The 25389-nt window shown below is 42.7% G+C and overlaps 1 protein-coding gene across 2 annotated transcripts in view; it reads left to right on the plus strand.

Annotated features, from left to right (window-relative positions):
* Positions 1-391: 391 nt before the first annotated feature.
* Positions 392-25389, plus strand: part of Bckdhb (branched chain keto acid dehydrogenase E1 subunit beta) — a 189242-nt gene continuing 164244 nt past the window's right edge. Inside the window, exons 1-3 of one of the 2 annotated variants that reach the window (XM_038321849.1) lie at positions 392-632; positions 9566-9643; positions 10891-10959. In XM_038321849.1, the coding sequence (XP_038177777.1) occupies positions 443-632; positions 9566-9643; positions 10891-10959 (337 nt within the window). In that variant the 5' untranslated portion in view covers positions 392-442. The remainder of the gene's footprint in view (positions 633-9565; positions 9644-10890; positions 10960-25389) is intronic. The other variant, XM_038321848.1, reaches the window with a different exon arrangement.

Below are 25389 nucleotides of genomic sequence, written 5' to 3' on the forward strand. Positions count from 1 at the left end.
AGTGCGAGGCCAGCCTGCTCTACAAGAGTTCGTTCCAGCACAGGCTCCAAAGCTACAGAGAATCCCTATCTCGAAAAGCAGAAAAAAAAAGAAAAAGGAAAAAAAAGAAAAAAAAAAGAAAAAGAAAGAAAGAAAGAAAGAAAGCAAAGCAAAGCAAAAGCTACTGGAAATGACACTGTAAAAATGATAGTGGATAAGGCACAGCCATTCTCGGAGTGGGTGTCTCCACATTCAGGGACCGCATCTCAAGCTGCAGGGCCTTAGGCCCGCTTCCGTCTGCTCCTGCTGCCAGGTCACAGCGTCTCCATCCCCGCCCCCGAACTTCCATCTCCGATTGGTTTTTTTCACGGACCCGCCCCTCAGAACCGCCCAATGAGGAGGCCCGCGACGCCTCTCCGTCCTCCCTGCCGGCAGCGTGGGCTGCTGTGCCTGAGACCCGGGGATGGCGGCGGTGGCTTCGCGGGCGCGCGGGCTTCTGCGGCTCCGAGCTGCTGGAGCGGAGCGGCGGTGGTGCGGACTGCGCTGCACTGGGCTGGTGCAAGGCTTTCTGCAACCCGGGGGCGAGGACGCGACCCAGAAGCGGCGGGTGGCCCACTTCACTTTCCAGCCGGACCCGGAGTCCCTGCAGTATGGTGAGACCGGGCGATCTCCCTGCATCCCGAGTCCATCCTCGCCTCGGGTCCGCTTTCGATCTTGCTGCTCTTTCTTGGTGACTCTTCCCTTCAGATGCAACCCCTGGGCACCTTCAAGATAGGTGAGAGGGCACCCTGCCTTCTGCGAGGCCCTGAGGGTGCAGAATTGTCCAAAGAACGTCTCTCTTTTCTCTGAGCTCCACCCCTGCTTTTCCTTATCTAGCCCTTTAGGATTGATTACCTTGCCAGGACTGGGTCAGTAACTTGAGGCAGCAGCGACTTTTCTTTTCTTTTTTTTTTTTTCCTCCCCTTCCCTTTGGAAGGGAAGAGTAAACCTAGGGAGTAAATAGTAGAATTTAATTTTCTCAAGGTCATGAAACAGGTTCTGCCTAGAGGTGGAAAGAATCCATACTTCTGCTGGGCTCTGCTGTCACTTGGCTGAGCAGAGGTAATCCACACAGGTGATGGGAAAGAGCAAGGGAAAGGGTAAGGGGAAGGGGAAGGGTCGGGCTTCTTATGTGCTACTCCGTTACACTCAGATTGTTTCTCCTGCAAGTTTTGTGTACTCTCCTAAGATCCCAGGTCTCTGCAGAGTATCAGGAGATAGTAAGGACACCTGTCCCGTTTTCTTGTCCTATTTAACTTCTTCCACGCTGGGGCTGGTATTTTTGAAAGCCTGTATTTATTTGTGAACAGTAATTATTGAGAGCTTGCTATTGGCGAAATTTACATTCCTCGTCTCCTGTGGTTCATAGGACAAGTTTTAATTTAATGTATTAGGCCATGTTTTAATTTTTGCTTTGCGGTTAGATAAACCAAAGCCTTGAAACAGATTATTCAAGCGTACATACACAAGGTGGAAGTTCATGGCAGCTAGCTCCAAAGTTGTGTGTCGAGGAAGCTGGATTTCAGAACTGCCACTCTACATAAGGCAATGAAAGGCATCCGGAAATGGTTTACTGATCCTTCTTCCCAGTTTTGTGAAATAGTAGATTAGAAAGACGAATAACAGCTCATTTTTCCCTCTCAGCCTTAAATACTGTCTTCACAGCAAAGAACTTTGGCCTAGTAATAGAGAAATAGAGCACAGGTCTTAATTCTCCCTTCCACAATTGTGAAATTACTAAAATCCGAGTGTGATGTCATGTCTCTAAGTTGTTACTATAAAAATGCTGCAAGCATATTACAGACAAAAGGCGTAATTTAGAAAAAGTAAAAATGTGTTTGGTACCACTCATTATAAATGCTGCTAAGCCTTTCGAGGTTCATTCTTCCAACTCACTGTGTTTTCCGTAATTGTGGTTTTAATACAAGTCCAATTTGCATTAATTGTAATTGCAGGAATAAGTTTCCTGCAATGCTGTAGAGTGTTAATAACCTGTCGAGTTCAGTAGTGAGAGGCAATGCCTTGAATTTTGTCTGTCCCCCAGCACCCGAGACTTTGAAATCATCCCTTCTTCAGGCCTCAGTTTCACAATGTTACAAAATATGCAGATAGATACATTCCCTGAGCACGCCCGGCCGCCTGCCTCAGGACAGAGCCCCGGAGATTCCAGTTCTCACTCAGAAATATGAAGAGTTTTTAAATGCCCACTTTAAATGCCTGGTTTATGCCCAGTCTGTATAAGAGTGTTTGTTGTATTAAGTGTAAGGGGAGAGGATGTGAGACTGTGTTAGGCCTGATGCTGGGAGTCCCAGGAACAGGCGGTTCCTTGCGCTTTTGTGCTGACCACTGCATCTTGGGTTTGCCTGTGTTTCCCTTCAGCTGAGGAATCTTTTCCCATATATTTGCTCACTAGTTTATGTTCTTTCTTTTTCTCTTTTTCATATTTTCATAGTTGTGCCGATGTCTCTTCTCCTGTCTGTGTGGACGCTACCCTCCATTACTGAGTGATTACTTTTATCCAGGTGTGGTGGGCTGTTACTGTCTCAATAGTCGTGTGAGATAGATGGTGTTATGTTCACTGGACATCGAGGCTCAGAGATGTTTGTGGCCTTCCTAAGTGTGGTAAAGAACAGAGTCAACTTTCCGACCCCATTGTGTCTTCCTCGAAAGCCTCACCAATAGTGCTAAAACTTTGTCTATTATGGCTGTTAGTGAAGATACCAATTGTCTGCCCTTCACATGTGCAGCAAATGCTTTTCATTCAGCAATATTGATTTTACATGGAGAAGGGACTGCTTCAGTTGGTGGCCACGGTCAACTTCAAGGGGGTGCCTTTTAAGCTACATAGTGAACTGGGACAAAGGCTTATCTCTGTGATGGCCACTGGAACATTATTTTTCAGGTAGAAACAAGGCTGAGTAGGTTGAAGGCCCTGAGTAGAGTCATCCTGTGTTGCATCAACAGAGAAAACTGTAGTTGGATTTTCCTTTGGGCCACCAGCTCACAAATAACATGTAGACTTCTTATTAATTATGAAAGCTCAGCCTTAGGTTAAGCTTGTTCCTAACTAGTTCTTATAACTTATATTAACCCATATTTTAAAGTCTATATTTTCCACTTGGCTCCATACTACCTATGCTGCTTCCTCTGCTGTCTGGCGGCTCAGCCTTTCTTTTTCTCAAAGTGCTCTCTCTGTCCAGAAGTCCCTCCTATACTCTCTTGCCTAGCTATTGGCTGTTCAGCTTTTTATTACACCAATCAGAGCAACACATCTTCATACAGTGTACAAATATCCCACCACATTCCCCCTTTTTTGACTAAATAAAAAGAGAAGGTTTTAACTCTTAACATAGTAAAACTATATGCAATAAGAACAGTTATCAGGAAATTGTATTCACAGTGTCCAATCCATTTGTATTTGGCATATACTTGGAAAAAATACTTTATTATCTGTCCTATTTTGGTGAGTCCAAAATTTTATACCTAACCCATTTTTTTTTATCATAACTTGTATTATCATCCTAAAAATATCTTTTTAGACCTTAAAATATCTTCTTAGATTAACAACTTAAACTTTTTACATTTTCAAACTTATAAACTTTATATTTTTTATGTAAGTTTTTTTTCTGAATTTGTTAACAAGGAAAACTGTAACTATAACGATATAGTCTTTAACTGGATCAAAGAAGGATAAAATATTACTTGAGTAAACAGGAAGTACAGAGCAAACAACTTCCAAAACTATAGAAATCACAGGGCCATCTGACTGCCTGGGCAGTTACCCAGTGTTACTCTGTAACATTGGGGCATCCATCTTGGACCTACCTGCCTGTGAGGCTGAAACCTCTCAGCTAGCAGCTTTGCAGATGCTTTGGAGGTAAATTTTTATGGAAACTGTAGCAGAGGAATTCAGAGAGGTTGGATCACTTGGGCTACTTGTCCTCATTGGTGTCTGGTTGTTTTGTTGTGAAAACACACAAATTTGTAAAGGTAACATACGTATCTGCATTAACACAAGTATGGCCTGTGCAGTGTGCACATGTCAGCTAAAGACTTCTTGTTCTTTGTTTGAGCCGACGAAAGGCATCTGTTAGTCTTATAGATCTGTTTGGACTGCATAACCAAACCTCTTTCCATGCCGTAGGAGAGGCTGGCATGTGATAATGTCGTGAGGACTCTGTAGCCCATAAGATTCATCATGTCTCCTCCAGTCTCAGAGCTGTTCCATGGAGAGAGATCAGGCTACACATCACTATCTGTAGTCACACTTGTTTCTCGTTATTTCTCTTTATGTCTGTAGCTACAATTTTCAGGTCTTCCCCAATCAAATCTGGTCTCTATTAATTTTGAAGAAATCTATATCTTTTTGTTTTCGGTGGAAACAAAAACAAAACCTCTCTTCCAATGCAACATATCCATTCTGAAGTTAAGACACTCTTAAAAATCTATAGGTTCATTTAAATTAGCATTTCTGTAATCCAAATCTCTTAGCAGCTATTTTTTTGTTCATTAGCATTGAAAAAATTCATAGCACCATGCAGGATCCAGAGACTTTATGTATTTCCCACTTTATGTGGTTTTTAAAAAATATTAATTTACTCTTTCTTTAAAGACTTTATTATTTTTAAACATTTTTTCTATGACTGTCTATACCCATTTTTTTTTTCTTTCTTCAGCATGTCAGCACATTTCTAAGCATAATATATGATGTGGGATTTCTTTCTGTATTAACCATTGGTTAATAGAGAATCTGTCTTGGGCCTGGCAAGGCAGAATAGAGGTAGGTGGGGAAAACTAAATTGAATTCTCGGAGAACAAGGTGGATCCGCAGAGACGCCATGGAGGTGCAGGAGGGGAAAGACGCCAGCTGCCAGCCTGAACCTTGCTGGTAGGCTGTGAGCCTGGTGGTAAAATATAAAATAATAAGAGAAATGGGTTAATTTTATATGTAAGAGCTTGCTAGGAATATGCTATAGTGATTGGCCAAGCAGTGATTTAATTAATATAGTTTCTGGGTGATTATTTTGGTTCTGGGCAGCCGGGAACAAACAAGTGGCCTTCATACAACATGTATCTGTTTAGAGGTTTTCTTGTTTTTTTTTTTTTCTTTTTTTTATTACATTTTTCATTTATTTTATATACCAATCACAGTTTTCCCTCACTTCTCTCTTCCCGTTCTGTCCCCCTACGTCCCATGTACCACCCCCCCCCCACATCCACTCCTCTGTTCAGAAAGGGGCAAGCCTCCCATGGGAGTCAAAAAAGCATGGCATATCAAGTTGAGGCAGGACTAAGCTCCTCCCCCTGCCTCAAGACTGGGTGAGGCATCCCAGTTTGGGGAATAGGTTCCAAAAAGCTAGCTCATGTAGTGAATTCACTGCTAGGCTGCATTAAACCTCTGTTTAGCACATGGCATCCTGGTGGCTGGCTCTACCCCTCTTGGTTCCCCGAGAGCTTAGCCTTATGATTAGCAGCCCTGAGCTGCTTTTACCTGCCCCAGCTCTGGGAATGTTTTGTCTGCTTGTAGCAGGTGTTTGTATCCAGTACTGGCTGCTCAAGTGTCCATCTGCACAGTAGGGCTTCTTAGAAAAGCCACAGTTCTGTTGCTGAGCCTACCCAAGACCATGGTTGCCAGGAAGCTATGCCAGGAAGCTGCTTGTTAGGATCATTTGTGTTTTTTACCTTTCTCAGGCCTTATGTGGAGATATGTGACCAGGTGTTGGGCACCATATGTAGTCATATTTTTTTTTTTGAGCCACCAGGTCACAAATAGCTACATGGAGGCTTATTATTAATTATGAAAGTTCAGCCTCAGTTTAGGCTTATTCCTAAATGGTTCTTATAACTTAAATTAACACATTTTTTTTTATCCTGTGATCTTCCACATGGCTTGTTACCTCATCTCAGTACTGTCCATTCTGCTTCCTCCATGTCTGGCTGGTGGGTCCACCTTCCTTTTCCCCCCAGAGTTCTCTCTCTGTGGGAAAGTCCCACTTATATGCTATTGCCTAGCTATTGGCTGTTCAGCTTTTTATTACACCAATCCCAGGAACACTTCTTTACACAGTGTACAAATATCCCATAACAGAAAACTTCTGTGATTGAGATGCTTCAGACAGTTGGGTGTGCAGGTCTCATGATGATCAAGGTAGACCCAGGCCTTTTGTTTATAGGGATGTGTTTTGTTTTGTTTTATCCACCCCCCCCACACCAGTATTATAAAATTAGAAATATCATGAGTAAAGTCAGGGTATGAAGCATGACTGAGACAGGAGGATCCTAAGGCTATCCAGCTAGTCAGTTTAGCTAATTAGTAAGCTTCTAGTTCAGTGAGGGACTCTAAAAAACAAGACCTGGGTGTGGTGGCTCACCCCTTTAATCCCTGAACTCAGAGGCACAGTAAGGTGCAGTAAGGATCACTGTGAGTCTGAGGCGAGCTGGTCTATGCAGTGAATTCTAGATCAGTCAGGGCTACTTACTGTCAACAAACAAATTAAAATAAACAAACAAACAAGTGAGAGAGCAATGAAGGAAGATACCAGATGTTGACCCCTGGCTTTCATAGACACCACTAAGGCACAGAGACACACACAGTTGGATTTATAGAGTCTTAACATTTTGTTCTTGTTAGTTTTTGGTGCTGGTGTTTGAAGCCAAGCATGTTTGCTGGGAAGGTTTTCTTTCATTGAGCTGTATCATTTACACTTTAGTACAAACTCTGTGTGTATATGTCTGTCTGTCTGTCTGTCTGTTTGTGTCTAGTTTTGGGTTCTCTCAAATTTTAATGTGTGGGGAGATATTTGGGATGTGTTTTAATGGGAGTTCTAGAAGGATAAAGGTGGCAAATAGAGGGCAAAGGTGGAAGAACCAGGGTATCTGGAGGCTGAGGCAGTGTGATCTTAAGTTCAAGGCCAGCTACACTGTGAGATTATAAACTAATGTTGTACCTGTGAATAATATGGTTTCTTCCATACCACCCTACGCTTCAGCTTTAAGAAGAATTGAAAGTGGATATTGCCATATCAAATTTGTCTTTTGTAGCTTAAAATAGCACTGAGGCGTACTCCAAACCTAAACTTTACAATCTTTGGAAAAAATATCCACTAGTGAAAATATAATTTGTGTGCTGACCCTGAAACATAAATGACTTGAAATTATTCCCATAAGGCCAAGCAAGACTTTTAGAGTCAAGAGTACATTCTAGATTTACTTTGTTGTGTAATTTTGGTTGTTATTTTTGGTTATTTTGAGATAGGAGCTCGTTATATAGCCTAGAGTGAGTGGCTTTGAACCCACAATCCTCCAGCTTCAGTTTCGTGTGATTTTTATTGAAGTTTTTACTCTTTTTCTAGTAACAACTTGCTGAGTAGCTGTGTGATAAGATGAATCAAGAGGTTTGGGGGTGGAGCCTGAAGGTGTAACACTTGGCTAACATATGGGTTGGATAACTAGTGGGGGCATTTGCTATTAATTCAAATGGTCAGCAAAATTTAAAACAAAAATAATACTAGCAGTTAAGGTGTTTTTATTCTCCCTATGTTCTTAACTGTGAAAATCCTAAGAAATAAGCAAAGTGTTACTTTGTGACACGTATGAAGTAGGTATGTTATTACATGTATGAAGTGGATATGTTATTGTCAAAAGTTTATCCTAAGCTGTTATCTGATGTTTTCTGCCACTGGAAAACTTTGAGGTTCTTCTGGTTAATGTCAGCTGTCACCTTGACAGGGCCTAGGGGCATTGCCTCAATCAAAATGGCCCGTGGGTATTTGGTTGATTGTTAATTGCTGTAGAAGGCTGAGCTGGTGGTTGTGGAAGCCAGGAAGCTGTTTTCCTCTGTGCTTCCTGCCTCAGCTTGAATCCCTGGCCTGACTTTCCTCGGTGGTAGACTATATAACCTGTAAGATTAAATAAACGTTTTCCTCCCTAAATTGCTATTGGTCCTGGTGCTTATCACAGCAACAGGCAAACAAACTAGAGCCATGGGGCAGAGAAAGCTTTAAGCAAGGTGACTCTTAAATGATACAACTGCAGTCTGAGGAAGAATACTTTATGAAGGAGTTCTGGACATTTGGTGTGCTTGTGTGTTCTTTGACGTGGGTGATGTAATGATACTTCCTGAATGAATTTTTATTGTCTTCAGAGACAGGAGTATAAACAGGCCATTATTCTGGGTGCAGAGGGAGGCAAGGTGTTCTGATAGGGGACTGCCAAGACCTGACGTTTGGGCCTGCAGCACTATTGAAGTGATCAGAGATACCTGAGGTCAAGCATGAGCATGCCAGAGGCCAGGCTGAGAGAGAACTGGGGGAGGCCAGAGCTCATTGAGGAGTCTGACTGGGCTGAGAGGAAATATCTAGGGACTGCACTTCATGGGCAGAGGTTTGAAGCCACCAGCAGGAGCTGTTATTACCCATGCTGGTCATTAGACCCTGACTGCCCCACATTTGGTGACTGAAAGAGTATGGAGTTGGGGGTGGGGTGGGGAGAGGCCAGAGTAGGACAGCAATTGGCTGTAGATAAAGTGCTAACTAAGGTTAGGGCTGGTCTGCTCACCAGGAGGCTCATGGGAAGTCTGCCTGTGCTCTGAATGCTGCTGGAGAGGAGTGGCCTAGAGTTCTAGTAACTGTGGGGCTTGACCAGCATTTGGTTTGCTCACACTGCCAAAGCCATGCTTATTCTTAATTTTCAGCATTAGAAATTCTACCAGAGAAAGCTTTACTGTATCACCCGAATGATGAAGTCGAGAGGGCCGTGAACCGTGCTGGAGGTAACCATCCATAGCAGCTAGCTTTCACTGCAGTTGGGGATTACCAAATATATTCTGTGAACATCATTTTTCAGCATTGCCTTCGGTGGAGCCTTCCAATGTACTGTTGGTTCATGAGGCGTTATCTAAGTTCCTTCCTGTATTACATCATGCGGTCCCTCCCAAAGTCTATTTATTTACGGAAACAGGCATTAGCCTACAGGAATTATAATTAAGCAATAAGACAATAGGAAGGTCTCAGTTTGATAAGTTCAGAGAAGAGAATTTAGTATTCTCCAAGCACCACGATTTGGCACATGAGTTTATCTTTAGCCTTTTGTTTCAAGGGCTTTGGGCATTTGCTGCTGTAGGCAGTCGTAACACTGTTTATGCCTTTGGTTCATACTACTTGTCTGGTGTCCTCAGAACTCTCTGGCTCCCGCTCAATTCTTTTCTACTGAAATTTGTAGCTTTTAGCTACAGTTTTTTACAATTACAAATCTACAAATGTTTACAGTCTACAAGCTTTTATCTGCTTCACCATTTGGTTGTTTCTATTTGTTTGCTTTTTATGCATTGTTTAGTATATACAGGGTTTATCTTGTTCACTGTCTCTGGATGCTTTACTTCACTTGTATCTTTTATAGATCTGTTTTGGTCAATTCCTGTGATAGAGTCTGTTCCTTTCTTTGCATCTTGCTCTTTTTTGCTCTGTTATAATCAATTGTTAAGAGACTGGTTATTATTTTTTTTACATATTTTACAAATTTTGATATAATGTAACTTTACTCTTCACAGGACAAACTCAGAAAATGAACCTCTTCCAGTCAATAACAAGTGCCTTGGATAACTCATTGGCCAAAGACCCCACTGCAGGTAAACTTAGTGTGTGTATGCAGCTTTGTTCCTTCCAGATTCTGAGGCTTGAGCAAATCATTAAAAGGATCTACTTGGAGTCTGAACATACATTTACCCACTAGTTTATGACACTTCCTCCTGGGTATCCTTGTTAACTTGCTCTTTGCAGCGTGTGTGGTCCCTTTATTATATTTTGGTTTCTGACTGATACCTGTTGGCTACTCCTGTGTGTAGGAAAAAAACAGGAAATGACACTTTGTTTAGATATTTATATATAATATAAATATATATTATTTAAATATAGTAAATATACTATAAATATATTGTATATTATATAAATATGTATAATTTATCTATATATATACACATTTATGGTTATTTTTCCATTGAATGTGTTAATCGTTTTGGAAGTAATCATTTTAGTATTTCTGCTTTTTATAATCAGTTTTTAAGTTATTATACAAAGCAGTGGGATTTACTATAGCTGCTCTATCCACACACAGATGTGCACCCATGCCGACATACATTAAATCTAGATTCTGTATATGAGAGACAGCAGGGGTGTTTGTCTTCCTGAGTCTGGTTTATTTTACACTATGTAATGATTTATGGTTCTACCTATTTTCCTGCCAATGTCATGATTTCATTTTTGCCCTGTGGCTGAGTAAAATTTGATTGTGTTTGTGTAGTGTGTTACATTTTCTAAACAATTTTATAGGTAACTTATGTTTATTTATTTTGTCGTTTTATTTTTAGTTCTGTGCATGTGTCTGTGTGTGGGTATGCACATTTGAGAGCAAGTGCCCACGGAAAATCGAGACACTAGAGGTGTCAGATCTCCCAGGAGCTGGAATTGCAGGCAGTTGTTAGCTGCCTTATGTGGGTGCTGGGAATCAAACTTGGTTCTTATGCAAATTCAGTGTACACTCTATCTGCTGAGCCATTTCTCTATCCCAGCAACTTAGTCTTCATCTTGCTGCATTTTTAAAGTTTGATTGACTTTATATATGTATTCTTGCTTACATTTATGTTTCTATGTGTGTATGCACATGTATGCATTACAAATACATAGGATTATGTGTATATATTTGTATGTGCATGCATGAATTATGCAAAAAGGTGTTATATACATGTATATACACCACATTTTTATTACACAGATGTGAGGATATGTATAATTTCAAATCTAAGTATTTAAGTTCCTTATTTGTCATGACTTTAAATTTAGGGATTACTAAATATATTCTTTGAATATCATTTTTCAGTAATATTTGGTGAAGATGTTGCCTTTGGTGGAGTTTTCCGATGCACTGTTGGCTTACGAGACAAATATGGTAAGTTATTAGCTGTATAAAGAGCATTCAGCAGAATATTTACTCAAAGAACAGGAAAACATGAAACATGTCTGTACCATTGCTATATTGTCATTTGGTTGGGTTCCTTTTATTTTGAGGACATCCTGCAGAGTTCTCTGGCCTGGATTTTTCCAAATCTGTTCTTACTAGAATCTTCTAACGTTAGTTTATCTTGCATGAGTCGTAGGTTGCAAAACCCCAGAACATCTCATGACGTGAGCTGTCACATCCTTCATCTCTCCAGGAGCTGTAGGCTTCCTCTTGGCACACACCATAGCCAAGCTCAGCTCTGTTGTTTTTAATTCAAGACTCTGCCCATTTGTCTGTGGTAGTGAGAGTGGATATTTTTGTTGCTGTTGGTGGTAGTGGTGGAAATTTATTAACCTTTGTTACAGTATTGGTTCACATGGTTCTGGGGGGCCTCGCCAATCTCTAGGGAAAGTTGGCAGGATTCCAATGTCAATCTTGAAGCCAAATTCAGTTTTGTTTGGGAAACCTCAGACTTAAAACCCTTGAGATGGTCAGGGAGAGCCCATTCCCATGCTGTGAAGCTCAGACTTAAAACCTTAGGGTGACCAGGGAGAGCCCACTCACTCCATGCTATGAAGTGTTGCCTTCTTTACTTGGAGCCACTAACTTTAAAGTTATTCATATCTAATAGATGGCTCTGCAATGGGGTCTGGACTGTGTTTGCCTAAACTAACAGCATTGTAGCCTGGCCAAGTTGGCGTTAAAGGTCCCATAGCCTCCTTGCTCTTTGTTCTTAGCTGCCTTCCTTTCTATCTGCTACTTCATTGTCTTTGCATTCAGAGGTGGAGCCATCAGAATGGGCCTTGGTTGGTTATGCAGTGCTCGCTGCTCTGCCTAGCTAAGGAAGGTGCTTCTACCCTTACTGCTAATGGCTCCTTTGTGGTGCCTTGTGTTTTATTTCTTCTTTTACTCTTACCTAATCTCAGAGCAAGCAGAGCAGGTGCGTTTAGGCTGAGGAGCAGTTGACAGTGTTTCTATTCTTAGACTCCTCTGCCCTGGGTGCTCAGGTCTGTTCAGGATGAGCAGCAAAGGCCCTTAAAAGTTTCAACACAATTATTGTGTGTGGAATTTTAGTTTAAGATGTGTTACATTCGTTTATGCTGTGGAATATTTGTTTCGTGATGTGAAGATGTGTTACATTTGTTTAATTCTGTAAAACTGTGCTACTTTGCCTGTCGGAAACAGCTAATTTGTCTAATAAAGAGCTGAATGGCCAGTATCTCAACAGGAGAGGGACAGGAGGGGCTGGCAGGCAGAGAGAATAAATAGGAGGAGAAATCTAGGCTCTAGAAAAGGGGAGAAGTAGGGAAAGGAGAAAGAGAGGAGGACGCCAGGGGCCAGCCTCCCAGCCACAAAGCCAGCCATGGAGTAAGAAGGAAAGAAAGACGCATAGAATAAAGATAGGTGAAAAGCCCAAAGGACAAACATAGTTAAAGAGAAGCAGGATAATATAAATTAGAAAAGCTGGCTAGAAACAAGCCAAGCTATGACCAGGCATTCATAGGTAAGAATAAGTCTCTGTACAAAACAAAACCCCACAACATAGATACAGTTGTATATCTATTGCTCCATCTCTGAGGTACGTGGTGTCATGGTCCATGTGATGTACTGAGGACATTCAGTGTCTTCCTTTTTCAGTGATGACAGGTTTCCAGTCCTCTCCTTCCTCCTGGCTGGGTGTTCTGTGAGCTGTTGAGAGACAGAAAAAGTTGGTTAAAAGGCTGTCTTTCATGCTGTAGACTCATAGAAACTTGTAGATCATTAGAAAAACAATCAAAGAAAACTTTCATGCATTTGATTTTGGAGAAAGGCGTATGGATTGTAGACAATTTTAGTAAGTAGGGAAATGTAAAGGAGAGTAAACAGCGCTCAGGTGTTTCCAGAGACACTCATGGTGGCATCTGAATGTTGTGCTTCTGGGGCGTATTTGAATAGCTCTGTTTATTTAATACTTAAGATACAGAATTCTGCCTTTTAAACTTGATGTACTCTCTGTGGGGTGCAGCAGCATGCTTTGAGGGCAGCCCCTTCTTGTCTGACTCAGTGTGATGTATTTAAGCTGGAGAGAGTTTTCTGGCTCTTCCCACAAGGTCACCTGTGTGACTCTTTACTGCATCCATTCTGTCTAGGGTATTTCATCCATATTCCCTGCTGTTGACAAACTAGCTACTTCTGAATGTCTGCCTCTAATCTCTCTCTTTCTAACTTCTTTCCTGAGCTTGAGAGCCACGGCGTCACTGTTCTACCCCGAATGTTCATGTTAAAGTCCCACAGTATGGTGATTTATCTTTAATGTCAACTTGAGTGGATTTAGGATCACCTAGGAGACAAGAATTCTGGGCACACCCAGAAGGCTTTTCCCTTCTCATTTAACTGAGGCAGGAAGGCCCTCCTTGCATGTGGATGGTACCATTCCATGGGCTGAAGTCTCAGACCGAATAAAAGAGGAGAAAGGAGGAAGAGAACTGAGATCTGGATTCATTACTCTGCTTCCTGACGAGATGCCATGTGACTAGCTGCGTCATGCTCCTGCCGCCATGACATCCTTCCCATAATGGCTGTGACTCCTCAAACTGAGTCCAAATGAAGGGAAGGGCTCCTCCTCCTTTAGGTGGTGTTTGTCAGGTGTTTTGTCACGGCAAGGAGAGGCACTAACAGAGTCGTTTAGAATGTAGCATTTCAAAAGGTAAACTCAACACACACCTCCTGTGAGCCCACGTCTCATGGAATGTTTCCTCTTTCATGTCTAGTTAGTTGCTTAAGTCAGAAATCCAGGAGACCCTAGAGTCTTGATCCTTTTTCATCCCTCCTGTCCTATCTGCCCTCCAGTTTTGTCTTCCTGCTTAGTTTTACTTGGTTCCTCTTTTCCATGCTACCATTGAATTTCGAGATCTTGGATTTTTCTCCTCCTGGGCAATTTCACGTCTTAGTAATTACCCATCCTTTCGCCTGACCTCCATCCGTCCATCCCTACCCATTACAAGGGCTGTCACTAAAGCAGTTGTTTTCATAACCAAAGGGTAGTGGGGATGCTGGAGAGAAATATATATGAAAATAGTTTTCCTTATATTTACAGAAATATTTATACTTGATGCATGGCACCAAAAAAAAGTCTATTTGGCTTTATTTTATAAAGTCACTAATAATTTATAATAACTCAAAAATTGTAATAATACAGTCGAAGATACTGTGTTGAATAATGAGCTGGCTGTGTTGGCTTTTATCACCTTGACCCAAGCTAGAGTTATCTGAGAAGAGACAACCTCTATTGAGAAAAGGCACTCATCAGATTGGCCTGTGGACACACCTGTGGGCCATTTTCTTGATTAATGATCAATGTGGGAGGGTGAAGACCATTATGGGCGATGCCCGCCGGGGCAAGTGTAAGAAAGCAGGTTGAGCAAGCCATGGAGAGCAGTCCACTAATCAGCTTTCCTCTGTGGTCTCTGCTTCAGTTCGTGCATCCAGATTCCTGCCTCGAACTCCTTCCCTGACTTCCCTTCATGAAGGGCTTTAAGCTGTAATGTGAAATAAACCCTTTCCTCTCCAAGTTACTTTGGTCACAGTGTTTTATCACAGTACTAGAAAGCCGACCAAGATGCGGGGGGAACGCGTTTCCTGTTCTGAAACCGTGGGTGTGTGGTGCTGGAAGGCTCGTGGCCAGTAGGTGGCAGCCTGTGCTTTGCGATGAGAGCGGATCCTCTGGGTGTTTACTGGTCTGGCGCTGCGGCCCAGCATTTTGCGTCCCACCAGGAAGTAAAGGTTGAAGTTTTGCAGGTTTACTGATGGAGTATTGGAAAGCTGGACGCTGCTTCGTATTACAGTGAAAGGGTCACTTAGTGACCAGGCTACCCCAAAAGCTACAGGGCTATGTTTGACTCAGGTGGCCAGGATGACTGGGGATTTAGAAGCATCAATTTCTCTTTTCCTCCCCCGACCCAGAGCCTTGGAAATTAAAAGCAATAGAATGATACGTCCTTAGCAACTCATTCTGTCCTAAACGGCAGCTTAGGACAGTCTATAAGCGCGGAGACCTGTTGCTCAGCCGCTCGGACGGGATGGAGCTAGTGGACTGCTAGGGAAGAGAGGGGCGAGAGTTGTTTATGTTGCGGGGTCTGTGGGGGAGGTGTGATTTTTCTCTTGAAGGTCACATGCATATGTAGCGTTGACGCCGTCTGAAGTGTATGTGTTCAAATGAGACTAGTGTGTGCGTTTTTAATTTAAAAATTTTTCCCTTAAAATACATTTGTTGAATTAGTATGCAAAGTAACAGATTTCTTAATGGCGTTTTCACACACACTTGGTTTTGGCTGATTCTCTTCATCGTGCCCTCCTCTTTTGGTCTCCCTCTTTCTCTGCCCCCGTCGCTGCTTGTAAATCCTCCCCTCCCCAGAATCCCCACTTCACTTTCATACCACATGGGTTCTATTACTCTCCCCACCCTGATTCTGAACTCCCTGCCTCCATCCCCTCATGGGCCACTTTCCAGTTTTCCGGACTCTACCCACCTCCCCCAACACACACACACATAAACACACACGTGATTCCTAAAGCTAGCATCTGCACAATACCATTCTGCACTGCTGTCAATATTGCCGGACTGTGCTTCTAAGGCGGTCTTTGGTCCACTTACTGCAGGAAACATAGGTGAGAGAGAGAAATTGAAGGACTCTCCTGCCCAAACATCTGCGATTTCTCTGTCCCAGGGGATTTTCTGTTACTGTATCCGTTCCTTTATGTACAGATGTGGCTGCCATACATAACTAATATAACCATTTAGTTGCTTTCGTCTCTAAACACCACTGAAATTGTAACCAGAAACTTTAGAGGCTGAAGTCTGAGGGAAAAGAATGGGGATTGTAAGGAGAGGGAAATGCTCATCTGCCGCATGCCTGTGTCTGGGAGTTGACTTTGGGGTCCTCACTGGTAGAGTGTAGAGGGGAAGGTCAGTGGAACCCCACAAACTCTTCTAGACACTTTCAGGCAACGTATTGTACTTTCTTCTGTTCCCCCTCCTGTGTGACTTTCTCTGAGCAGCCTTAGGCACTGTTAAAATTATTTTAAGAAGTATCTCTCCCAGAACAGTAAGTTTCAAACCTGGGGGGTGTAAGCACAGCTTTTTTTTTTTTTGACAGCTCTCATATTTTTTTTTATCTGAATTATTATTTTAATATCTTCAGTAGAGTAAATAGTCTTCTGCTATTTCCTCCAGTGGCCAGGCTCATCTGACTGGTAGCCGTGCATTTGGAGTTAGTGTAAGTAAGGTGAGGGTTTGGTGTCTAGAAAACTAAAGCTCATTTTGCTGAAGAAAACAATTCATAAAACATGAATTCTTCAGAGACATAGACTATGTGATTTGTTTGTCCTTTTGAGGTATGTGTGTGTGTGTGTCTTTTATCAGTTTCTGATGTTTTTGTTCGTTTGATGAATTACCCTCAGAAATGAGATGAAATCTTGTTAATCCATACTTTATTTAGATTGCTCCCTCCATTTATTTACTTTGTTGACCTTTTACCAATTTTTTATTACAAGTGACAATTTCAGAGTCTACTGAAATTCAAATTGTCCAATGTGGCCACTGCATTTTAATTTCTCAGAAATCAAGTGAGTGTTCTCCTAAGTATGCTTCTGAACAGTGGTTCAACAAACAGTGTGTAAGGGGATAAGCTTCGTGTTTTATAGGGTATCCCAGCTGGAGAGACGGGAAGGCTCTATGCAGTCCAGAGATTCTTGGCTCAGCCGTTTTGAGGATGAGAAGCTCCGATCTGTTCATCTTTTACAAAAAGCCACAGAAATGGGAGTTCTGAGAAGTTAGTCTTTCCGAGTGCCCAGTGGCAAGTGGGTCAGCCCACTAGAAAAATAACTAGAAATACCGAGTTGTAGCCCCAGATGGTGTCCCACATCTTTAATCCCAGCACTCGAGAGGTAGAGGCAAGGCAGGAAGATCTTTATGAGTTTGTGGCCAGCTTCATCTACACGGTAAGTTCCAGGCCATCCAGTACTGTCCAGCGAGATCTCTCTCCATGTTGGGGCCCAGGGGAGAGAAAAGTATAAACAGTTCTGGAGCTAGAGAATTCTTTATATTTGTCATATATTTATATACATGGCAGCTCAGTGGACAGTGCCTGCATAGCATGTAGGAGGTTCCAAACCCCAGCATTTCATAAACTCATCCCTGCATGGGAGGTGGAGGCAGGAGGAGGATCAAGAGTTCAAAGTCATCCTTAGCTACTTGATGAGTTTGAGGTCAGCCTGGGCTACATGAGTTACTGTCTAAAAAAGAGAGAGAGTTAGAGAAGAAAAGAAAAGATGAAGGAATTCCAATTCAGTAGTGCTTAAGGTTTTTTGATTTCACTGTGGAGTGAGAAACATCTAGCAGAAGCTCACATTAAAAAGTTTGAGAACTCTAGGCTTGTCTTCCAAACGGATTTTCTGAGCGTCTTAAGTCGTTTGCTGGCAGCTGGTGCTCTCACCGTTTTTCCTTTCCTTAATTGATTAAACACTAAATGTTAGAGCTGCCACCAGGTGTTCTCTCTGACATTTTAAGCCTCATGCAGAATGTGATGCCCTTAAGCCGGTTTTTCCTCAGCCTCTTTGACAGTGGCACAGTTTTAAAGTTTTCAAATGTGATCAGGAAGAGGTAGGCTGGGATCAGAGGGAGCAGGTAATGACTTTCCATAGAACAGCATCGACTCGTAGAAGATCCTTTAGAAGTTGGCAGTTTAAAAGTAGAAAATCAAGACTTTATATTTTATGGAAAGCCATATGTTAAACGAAAAGCGATCTTTAAATTTCCAAGTATGACATGCCACGTGTTCTTGGCTGTAAGGTATTTTGCATGTCCCTTTTGGGATGGATTTGCTACAGTACCCTCCTAGATCTGGAACAGAGCCTCTGAATGCCTTTCTTCAGGTGGATACATTTCAACAGATGGAAGCATTGTTTATTACTTTGTAGTTAGTATTAGTAGACACTAAATGTTTCTAATTATTTCATTTTTCTTTATTTTTATGTATTCAGAGTTGTTTGACTCAAAAATAGTCTTTGATATAAAACCTTTTACTTTATGGTAAATACGAGGCTTGGAAGATAGATAAAACTGTGGCTAGATCTTAGTTCTTGACACTTACCTAGTGTGAGTAAGGCCCTGTGAAGATTCATCAGCACAACAAATAAAAACAAATGAATGCCAACAGCATAAATACAATGATTTTTTTTTTAAACCAAATTGTACTGTGACTGGCCTAGAATGCCCTGTGTAGACCAGCCTCAAACTCACAGAGATCTGCCTGCATCTCTCTCCTGAATAGGGATTAAAAACATGTCCCATTCTGCCTGGCAATATTTTAAGAGAGATTCAATATAAAATAATACCCACCAAAAAGATGAATTCTGTTAATCTCAAGCATTAAAACCACCTTGTTGAATACACAGTGACTGCCTGCCCTCCTGGGTATGGCTGACCTGTCTGCAGACTAGAATGTGGTACCCAGAGTCTTATCCACGCGTCTGGATTTTGTACTTCACTTTCAGTTGTAGTAATTAGATAGCTAAGGCAATTAGTTGTAGTAATTAGATAGTCCTCTGGGAGGGACTCCCATGTAGAAATGGGAAGATAACCATTTAAAAACACGTGTAGTTTGTGCACTTAAGACATTTAAAAAATACAGAGAGGGGTAAGAGAGATGGCTCAGTGGGTAAGAGCACTTGCTGCTCTTCCAGAGGACCCAAGTTCGATTCCCAGAAACAGGGTTTGGATGGCTCCAGCATCAAGGAATCTGAAGCCCTCTTTGGCCTTTGAGAGTTCCAGTGCACATTTGGTGCACACACAAGACACACACACACACACACACACACACACACACACACACATCATTAAAGAAGTAGAAACTGGTTTAATTCTTCACTCTTTGGGTTTTCACACCACAATACCAGCTGTGCTTGGGAAAGGCCAACACTTGCTTTCTGTGCTTCCTTGATTTAACCGTTCAGGGTTGTTTATGTATCCCGTCATTATCATTTTCTTCTTTTTTCAAAGAGAAACCATGGGTGTTAAAGAATTAAAGACAGACTTGTCACTGCTGACCTGGAGATTCGAAGATCAATTTAGGTGGGGGCAGGCTGGTTACAAAATACATCCCCAACCAAGTACCATGTGGATTCCTTGGTTTCAATTGCTTAGGGTTCCTTGGGCATTAACAATTTAACCATTTATTAAATTCCTTAAAATTAAAAGCCATTAGCTACTAAAAGACTATCCTTAGCAATAACTCATTTGGACTTCTGGATTATGAGGCTAAGAGGCTGGGTACAACCATTTTTGTTGAGTGGTTCCGATTGACCTATAGTGTCTGTGAATGCCTGGTTTCTCCCACCGTATTTTGTTTTACATGAAACAAATCACATAGTCTGCAGAGTTCTTTGGAGAATGTTTTTTTCCCTGCAGAAGCTGTGTGCATGACAGTCGTAGCAACTTCGGGGCGACTTGACACAGAGCTGACTTTGCCACTTGCTCGGTCACTTCAGGAATCTTAATGTACAGGCTTAGACACTGAGGTACGGTCTCTGCCCCTAATCCTAGCCTGGAATTTCATTGCTTGGTGTGTGTAATGCAGCTCTAAGACCACATAGTAATAATGATTAAATTCACTAGGCAAAAAACTCATTTTCTACTCAGACTAGGCGTAGCCAGTAAAAACAGACCTTGTGTGGTGGGAGAGACAGCACGAGGGCCGGTCGGTTGCCAGGTATTTGCTGAGAGAGGCTCCTCTGTGACAGCCACCGAAGGCTGGAGAACATGGCTTTGTTTTCGGTTCCCATTTGAATAGATGGGGTTTCTTGCTTGCTTTGATTGGCAGGGTTGATGAAGATCCGTTAGGTAAAGGTTGGCAAATGTCGTGAGCTAAGAAGTCACTAGGGAAGCATGTTGGACTGAGAGTTTTCAGTTTCCTGGTGAGCAGCTACACCCACCAGCAGCGTTAGCCATGCAGTGCGTGACCTTCTCTGTGGCATCCTGCCACCATGTCCTCTGGCCCCCGGCCAGAAGTAGTGGCATGTGGCCAGCCATAAATTAGCCAGCAGATTCTGATTCTTGTTCTGGCTCCTGGAAGCACGAGTGTCTTTAGTAATAAGGACTTTCTGCTCATTTTCTGGGCAGGTTGCTTGCTTAACCCATCTTCTTTTCTGGTCCTTGCTAGCGGGGAGTCCAGTAGAAGCAAAGAAGAAACTTGTTTCCGAGCCGAAAGGGAACACACACAAACCTAGTGCTTCACTATTCAATTAGACGAGGTCTCTGCTTTCCTGGGTTTGAACATTTGTTTTAGAAAAAAGTTGGAATTCTTCAAGTTCAGGAGGAAACTTTAAAGTCACTGCATCTTCGTTCTCTAATTAAAACAAGAAACGGAGCACACTGCATGCCAGAGTCCATTGTGTGTGTGTTTCTATTGAAATTAAACAAGAGGATGGCATGTTCATTTCTCCCTTCTCCTTTTCTCTGTCTCCTTTCCTCCCTCCCTCTCTTCTCCCATCCCTCTTTTCTCCTTCTCTTTTCCTTCCCTTCTTTCACAGGATCCCAAGTGCCCTCAATCTTGTGATCCTCCTGCCTCAGTCTCTCCAGTACTGGGACCACAGGTATGCACATCATATGGGTATACTTTTTCGTTAAATAATAATTCAGTGGAGTTTTTGTTTAAGGAATTATTCTGTTCATATACACCAATGAATAGCTTAGTCCTGTGGAGTGTGTTTATACGGTGTGACTACGTACAAAGAGAAACACTCGCTATTTCTGTCATAACTGCGTTCTCTCTAAAGGCTTCCTTCACCACACAGGATGCTGAAGGTAAACCGGGAGGAGTCCCATCTGTTGGGAGGGTCTGACCTACATATCTTCTCCTGATTGCCCCTATGTACTCCTAAGCAAACCGAGAACCGAATATTTCCAATGGATGATTGCTCTTCCGTTCTTGCCAGTTACCTTTATTGGCTGCATGGGTAGCAGATGTTTTTTTTTTTCTGAAGCGTGGAGTAGCAGGCAGCCCACTTCTCAGTGTTAGCTCCCATTACAGTTAACGATTTTAGCCAAGTAAAATTTGTTCCTAGTTCTTCCAGCATAAGGATGCTTACCCAGTCATTTACAAAGGAAGTGACAGACGAGTCAGGCTGCCTCTCTCACTGCTCGCGGTCGCCTTCAGCGGATAGTGCCACTACTCTTTTGGCGTCCATCTCCCATTGTACCTAGCAGGGCCCAGGGAAGCATGGATCGCAGAGCACATTACTGTTACTGAGGGCTGTTTCTCATGTGACTGCATAGGGGATGGTATTTGATGCAGTATGATTCGGCTCAGGTTTTGTCTGTTTTGTGTTTTTAGATCTCCTTCTGGTGTTACTGGTGCCTGTTGTGGTGGTTGATTTCTGCCGCACACTGAAGGGATGAGCCTCAGGGGTTAGGCTTTCATGGATTTTCTTCCATCCAGACGACACGGAGTCTGTCTTTCTCTGGTCCAGTCACTCTTCTGGAGGATTTAGCGATTACTTGGTGTCTTGTCTTGCCTCGCTCTCCTTGCCTTTCAGTGAACTACTGTTTATTTTCTAGAAAAAAGGGAGGTGAGGAGGTGTCTTGATAGGCCAGTGACACAGGCATCTAAGGTTCCAGTCTCTGCTGAGACTGAATTTTCAGGAGTGCTTGAGGAGGACTTGTGTCTTCGGTAATTCTCTCCTATTCTCTTATCAGTACTCAGATCTCAGTGAACACAACAGGCCTGCTATGGAAATGAAAGTTCAACACAAGCCCTCTGGCTTTAGTGTCTGGCAGGAGTGAAGTTTCCTCAGCTTATGCTGTATAGCTATTTTGGAACCCTTGCTGCCTGGCAACTCTGTCCATTTTGCTTATTTGGGTCTGTATTATAGTATCTGAAAAACTGGAAGGTTGCCATTCAAAATATCTCTGGTTCTCTTCATGCACGCGATATAATTGTTGGGCTGTTGAATACAGGTCGTGAAGACGTAACAAGGCAGTGGGTGATCGGCAGTACACAGAATGGGAAGACTGGCATGGACAGTCCCATCAGTGCCCTGACTAGTGACCATGGGAAGCAGAGAGTTAACTGGACAGAGTTTTCTAACAAGTGGGAAAAATACGATTGCACTTTGCCTAGGCTGACGGACTTCAGTGGAGTTACTGTTCTGGTTTAAGGGTCAATTGATCAGGATCAAGAGTTGGTTGGTGATGTCATCTGAGGAAAGTAGGTGTCTCATGGCTGTGTGTGCACAGATGTAGGGTGAGTATCCAGAACATTCTGTACACAGCTCCAGTCCTGTTGAGTACCACTTCCTGGTTTTGCTCACGTTCAACGTCTCTGATGCCCAGCCTCACCTCAGCGATGCTGAGGTTCTCGAAGGAGTAAGATGTGGTACTGGAGTTTTAAGAGATCCTTAGGTAATCCACATATGTAGCCAAGAATGAGAACTGATGCCCTTGAAGGTACTAAAATGTTAAGATGTCATTATGCACAGTGTACTGGTTAGACCAACACAACATTACATAGGGAGTAACATAGTTAAGCATGAAATAGCAATATAAAACCATGTAAGGATTGCCAAGAACCTTTATTTTTTCTTTAGAACAGAACTTAAATAAAAGAGGGTAAGTTAAATTGTGTAAAGTTTAAACTGTATATCAAGAGTTTTGATAGCAAATAACAATTGAGACCTCTGTAGAAAGACACATCTTAATGTAGGGATCTGTTTCTTCCTCCTCGAAGTCCACTGAAATCTAGGGTCTTCCTTTGCAAAGGGATCATCATTGGTATGAATGGTGGAACCAGGTGTTGTAGTTTGAATAGGTAGGTCCCTCATAGACTCATGTGTTTAAATGCTTGGCCCATAGCCGGTGGCACTGTTAGGAGACGTGGCCTTGTTGGAGTAGGTATGGTCTTGTTGGAGGAAGTGTGTCACTGTGAAGGTGGGCTTCAAGGTCTCATATATGCTCTAGCCATGCTCAGTGTGACAGTTCACTTCCTGTTGCCTGCGGGTCAAGATGGAGAACTCTCAGCTTCTTTTCCAGCACCATGTCTGCCTGCATGCTGCCTTGTTTTTTGCCATGATGATAATGGACTAAACTTCTGAACCTGTAAGCCCACCCCAATTCGATGTTTTCTTTTCTAAGAGTTGCCATAGTCATGGTGTCTCTTCACAGCAATAGAAACCCTAACTAAGACACCAGGGATAGCCTGGACAAAACTGTTAGAAGCTCAAATGTAAAAGGCTTCATTGGTGTGGGAAAACAGATTCTAAAGAATTAGCCTAGTTCATGTCATAGGCTTGTCCAAAGACTCCGGACTTGGTAACACCAGAGACCTCTGGAAACAGGGTGTTGGGGAGGCGCTGGAGTAAGGAGACTGGGTAGAAAGTCTTCTGAGGAAGCTCTCAGATCTTCAGCTTCTCTGTACCAGCTGGCAGAATCCTGAGGTTGAGTCTACATGGGAAAGGTAACATGCACAGGGATATAGGGGTGACTGGAAGACGTTCTCTGTGCTTTGTGGTTAGGTGGGCAGCCAGGGATCAGAGTCCTGGCATGTAGGGGTGCAAGGGAGTGAGTATCGGGGGCAGCTAAACATTACGCTTCCGTGCCCAAGTACTTGCCACCTTAATATGGGCAAATGGGCAGTGATCATGATGGTGATTGTGTCAGCAGATCGGTGCTCATGATGTTTTTCCACACTCAGCACCGTCCTCCCTGTCTGGTGAGCTTGGTTCTGTTGCCATCGCACTTTGCCGGTGTAGAAACTAAGGTGCAATGAGCTCAACTACTTCACAGAGGTTTTCTCCATAAAAAATAATTTTGCTGGTATACATGTTTAATCAACATGGCACATTGTTGCTGGCTTTATTAAGCCTTTTTGTTTGTTGTTTGTTTGTTTGCACAAATCCAAGTAACAATAGGCAATGCATAATTTGAAATTCGAGATCTACTTTTTTCTGTTTAAAAGAGGCTCATATATCTTGGATTTTGTCATGGAAGGAGCAAGTGAAATGTGGAAATTGTTAAGTTAGTCTCTGACTTTGCTACAGCATGGGGCTGGGGGCTGAGAAGAAAGGCAGGCAGCCTAGGGGTGAAGTGACTTCTAGGACAGAGATTTCAACTTGGAAGGTTTGTGAGGACACAGCTTGTGGGGACCCCCACTCCCCTACCAAGAATTCTGACTTGTAGATCTGGGGTGAGACCTGGGAATTTTTACTTCTGGAAAGTGCAGGAGTTGTGACTCCTGTTTGAGACCACGGTGTCTGAGCAGTGTGTTAGCTGGTCTATGGTGGTGTTTGAGACCACAGTGTCTGAGCAGTGTGTGAGCTAGTCTATGGCGGTGTTGGGAAGGCAGCAGGGAAGGCTGATGGTGGTGTTAGTCGGGGTCAATTGATAAGGACTGTGAGTCTTTGGAAGTTCACACAAACGGGGAAGAATAAGGCTTGGGGAAATAGTGAGGGCTGAAATAATGAAGGGTAGGCTGAGGTGTTTCCTTGGAGTCCACTAGAGGCCATTGGTGACTTGCTGACCCAAATGAAGTCACATTTTGTGGAAAAGCATGGTCAGAAATATGTTAGATGACTCAGGCTTCAAGTTGGTGTGACTAAATCCTCTCATGCCATGAAGAATGAGTGGAGATTTCTTTAATCGCCAAACACTGGGTTAGAATCTCTATTCTGGTCTGCTTTAGCTGGCTGTTTGATTTGAAGCAGACTGGGACCGTACTTACACCAATAGTCTTCCTCAGGAAGGAGCACTCCAGTTGGTCATTCAATACCAAATGGTCAGGCCTGAAAAATAACATTATGCCAGATGGTGGTGGCACATGCCTTTAATTCCAGTGCCCGGGAGGCAGAGGCAGCCAGGTCTCTGTGAGTTTGAGGTCAGCCTGGTCTACAAGAGCTAGTTCTGGGACAGGCCCCAAAGCTACAGAGAAACCCTTTGTCTTGGAAAAAAGAAAGAAAGAAAGAGGAAAAAAAAAAAAGGAAAGAAAAGTAACATTATACAGACTGAGCAGGTTGTATGTATGTTTTTAGGAAAAAGAAATGCACATGCCTATACACACATGTGTGTGTGACAGTTAACAAAGAAGAAGGCCACGAATTTGAAAGAGATCTAGGAAGGATATATGGGAGGGCTTGGAGGGAAGAAAGGGGAAATGATGTAATTAAATTTTTATCTCAAAAAGTTAAAACCTAATCCCCCCCCCAAATGTCTCTGACACTGAACAGAGGGGTCTGTATCCCCTTCATTTCAAGTGACACCCTTTTCTCTTTTGCTGGCTGCCTGAGGATCAACATGGAAGCCTTTCTGCTATGTTTAATTATAGATAGTGACTTCTAAGATCTACCTGCCTC

Source organism: Arvicola amphibius, chromosome 3, assembly GCF_903992535.2.
Source record: "Arvicola amphibius chromosome 3, mArvAmp1.2, whole genome shotgun sequence".
NCBI lineage: Eukaryota > Metazoa > Chordata > Mammalia > Rodentia > Cricetidae > Arvicola > Arvicola amphibius.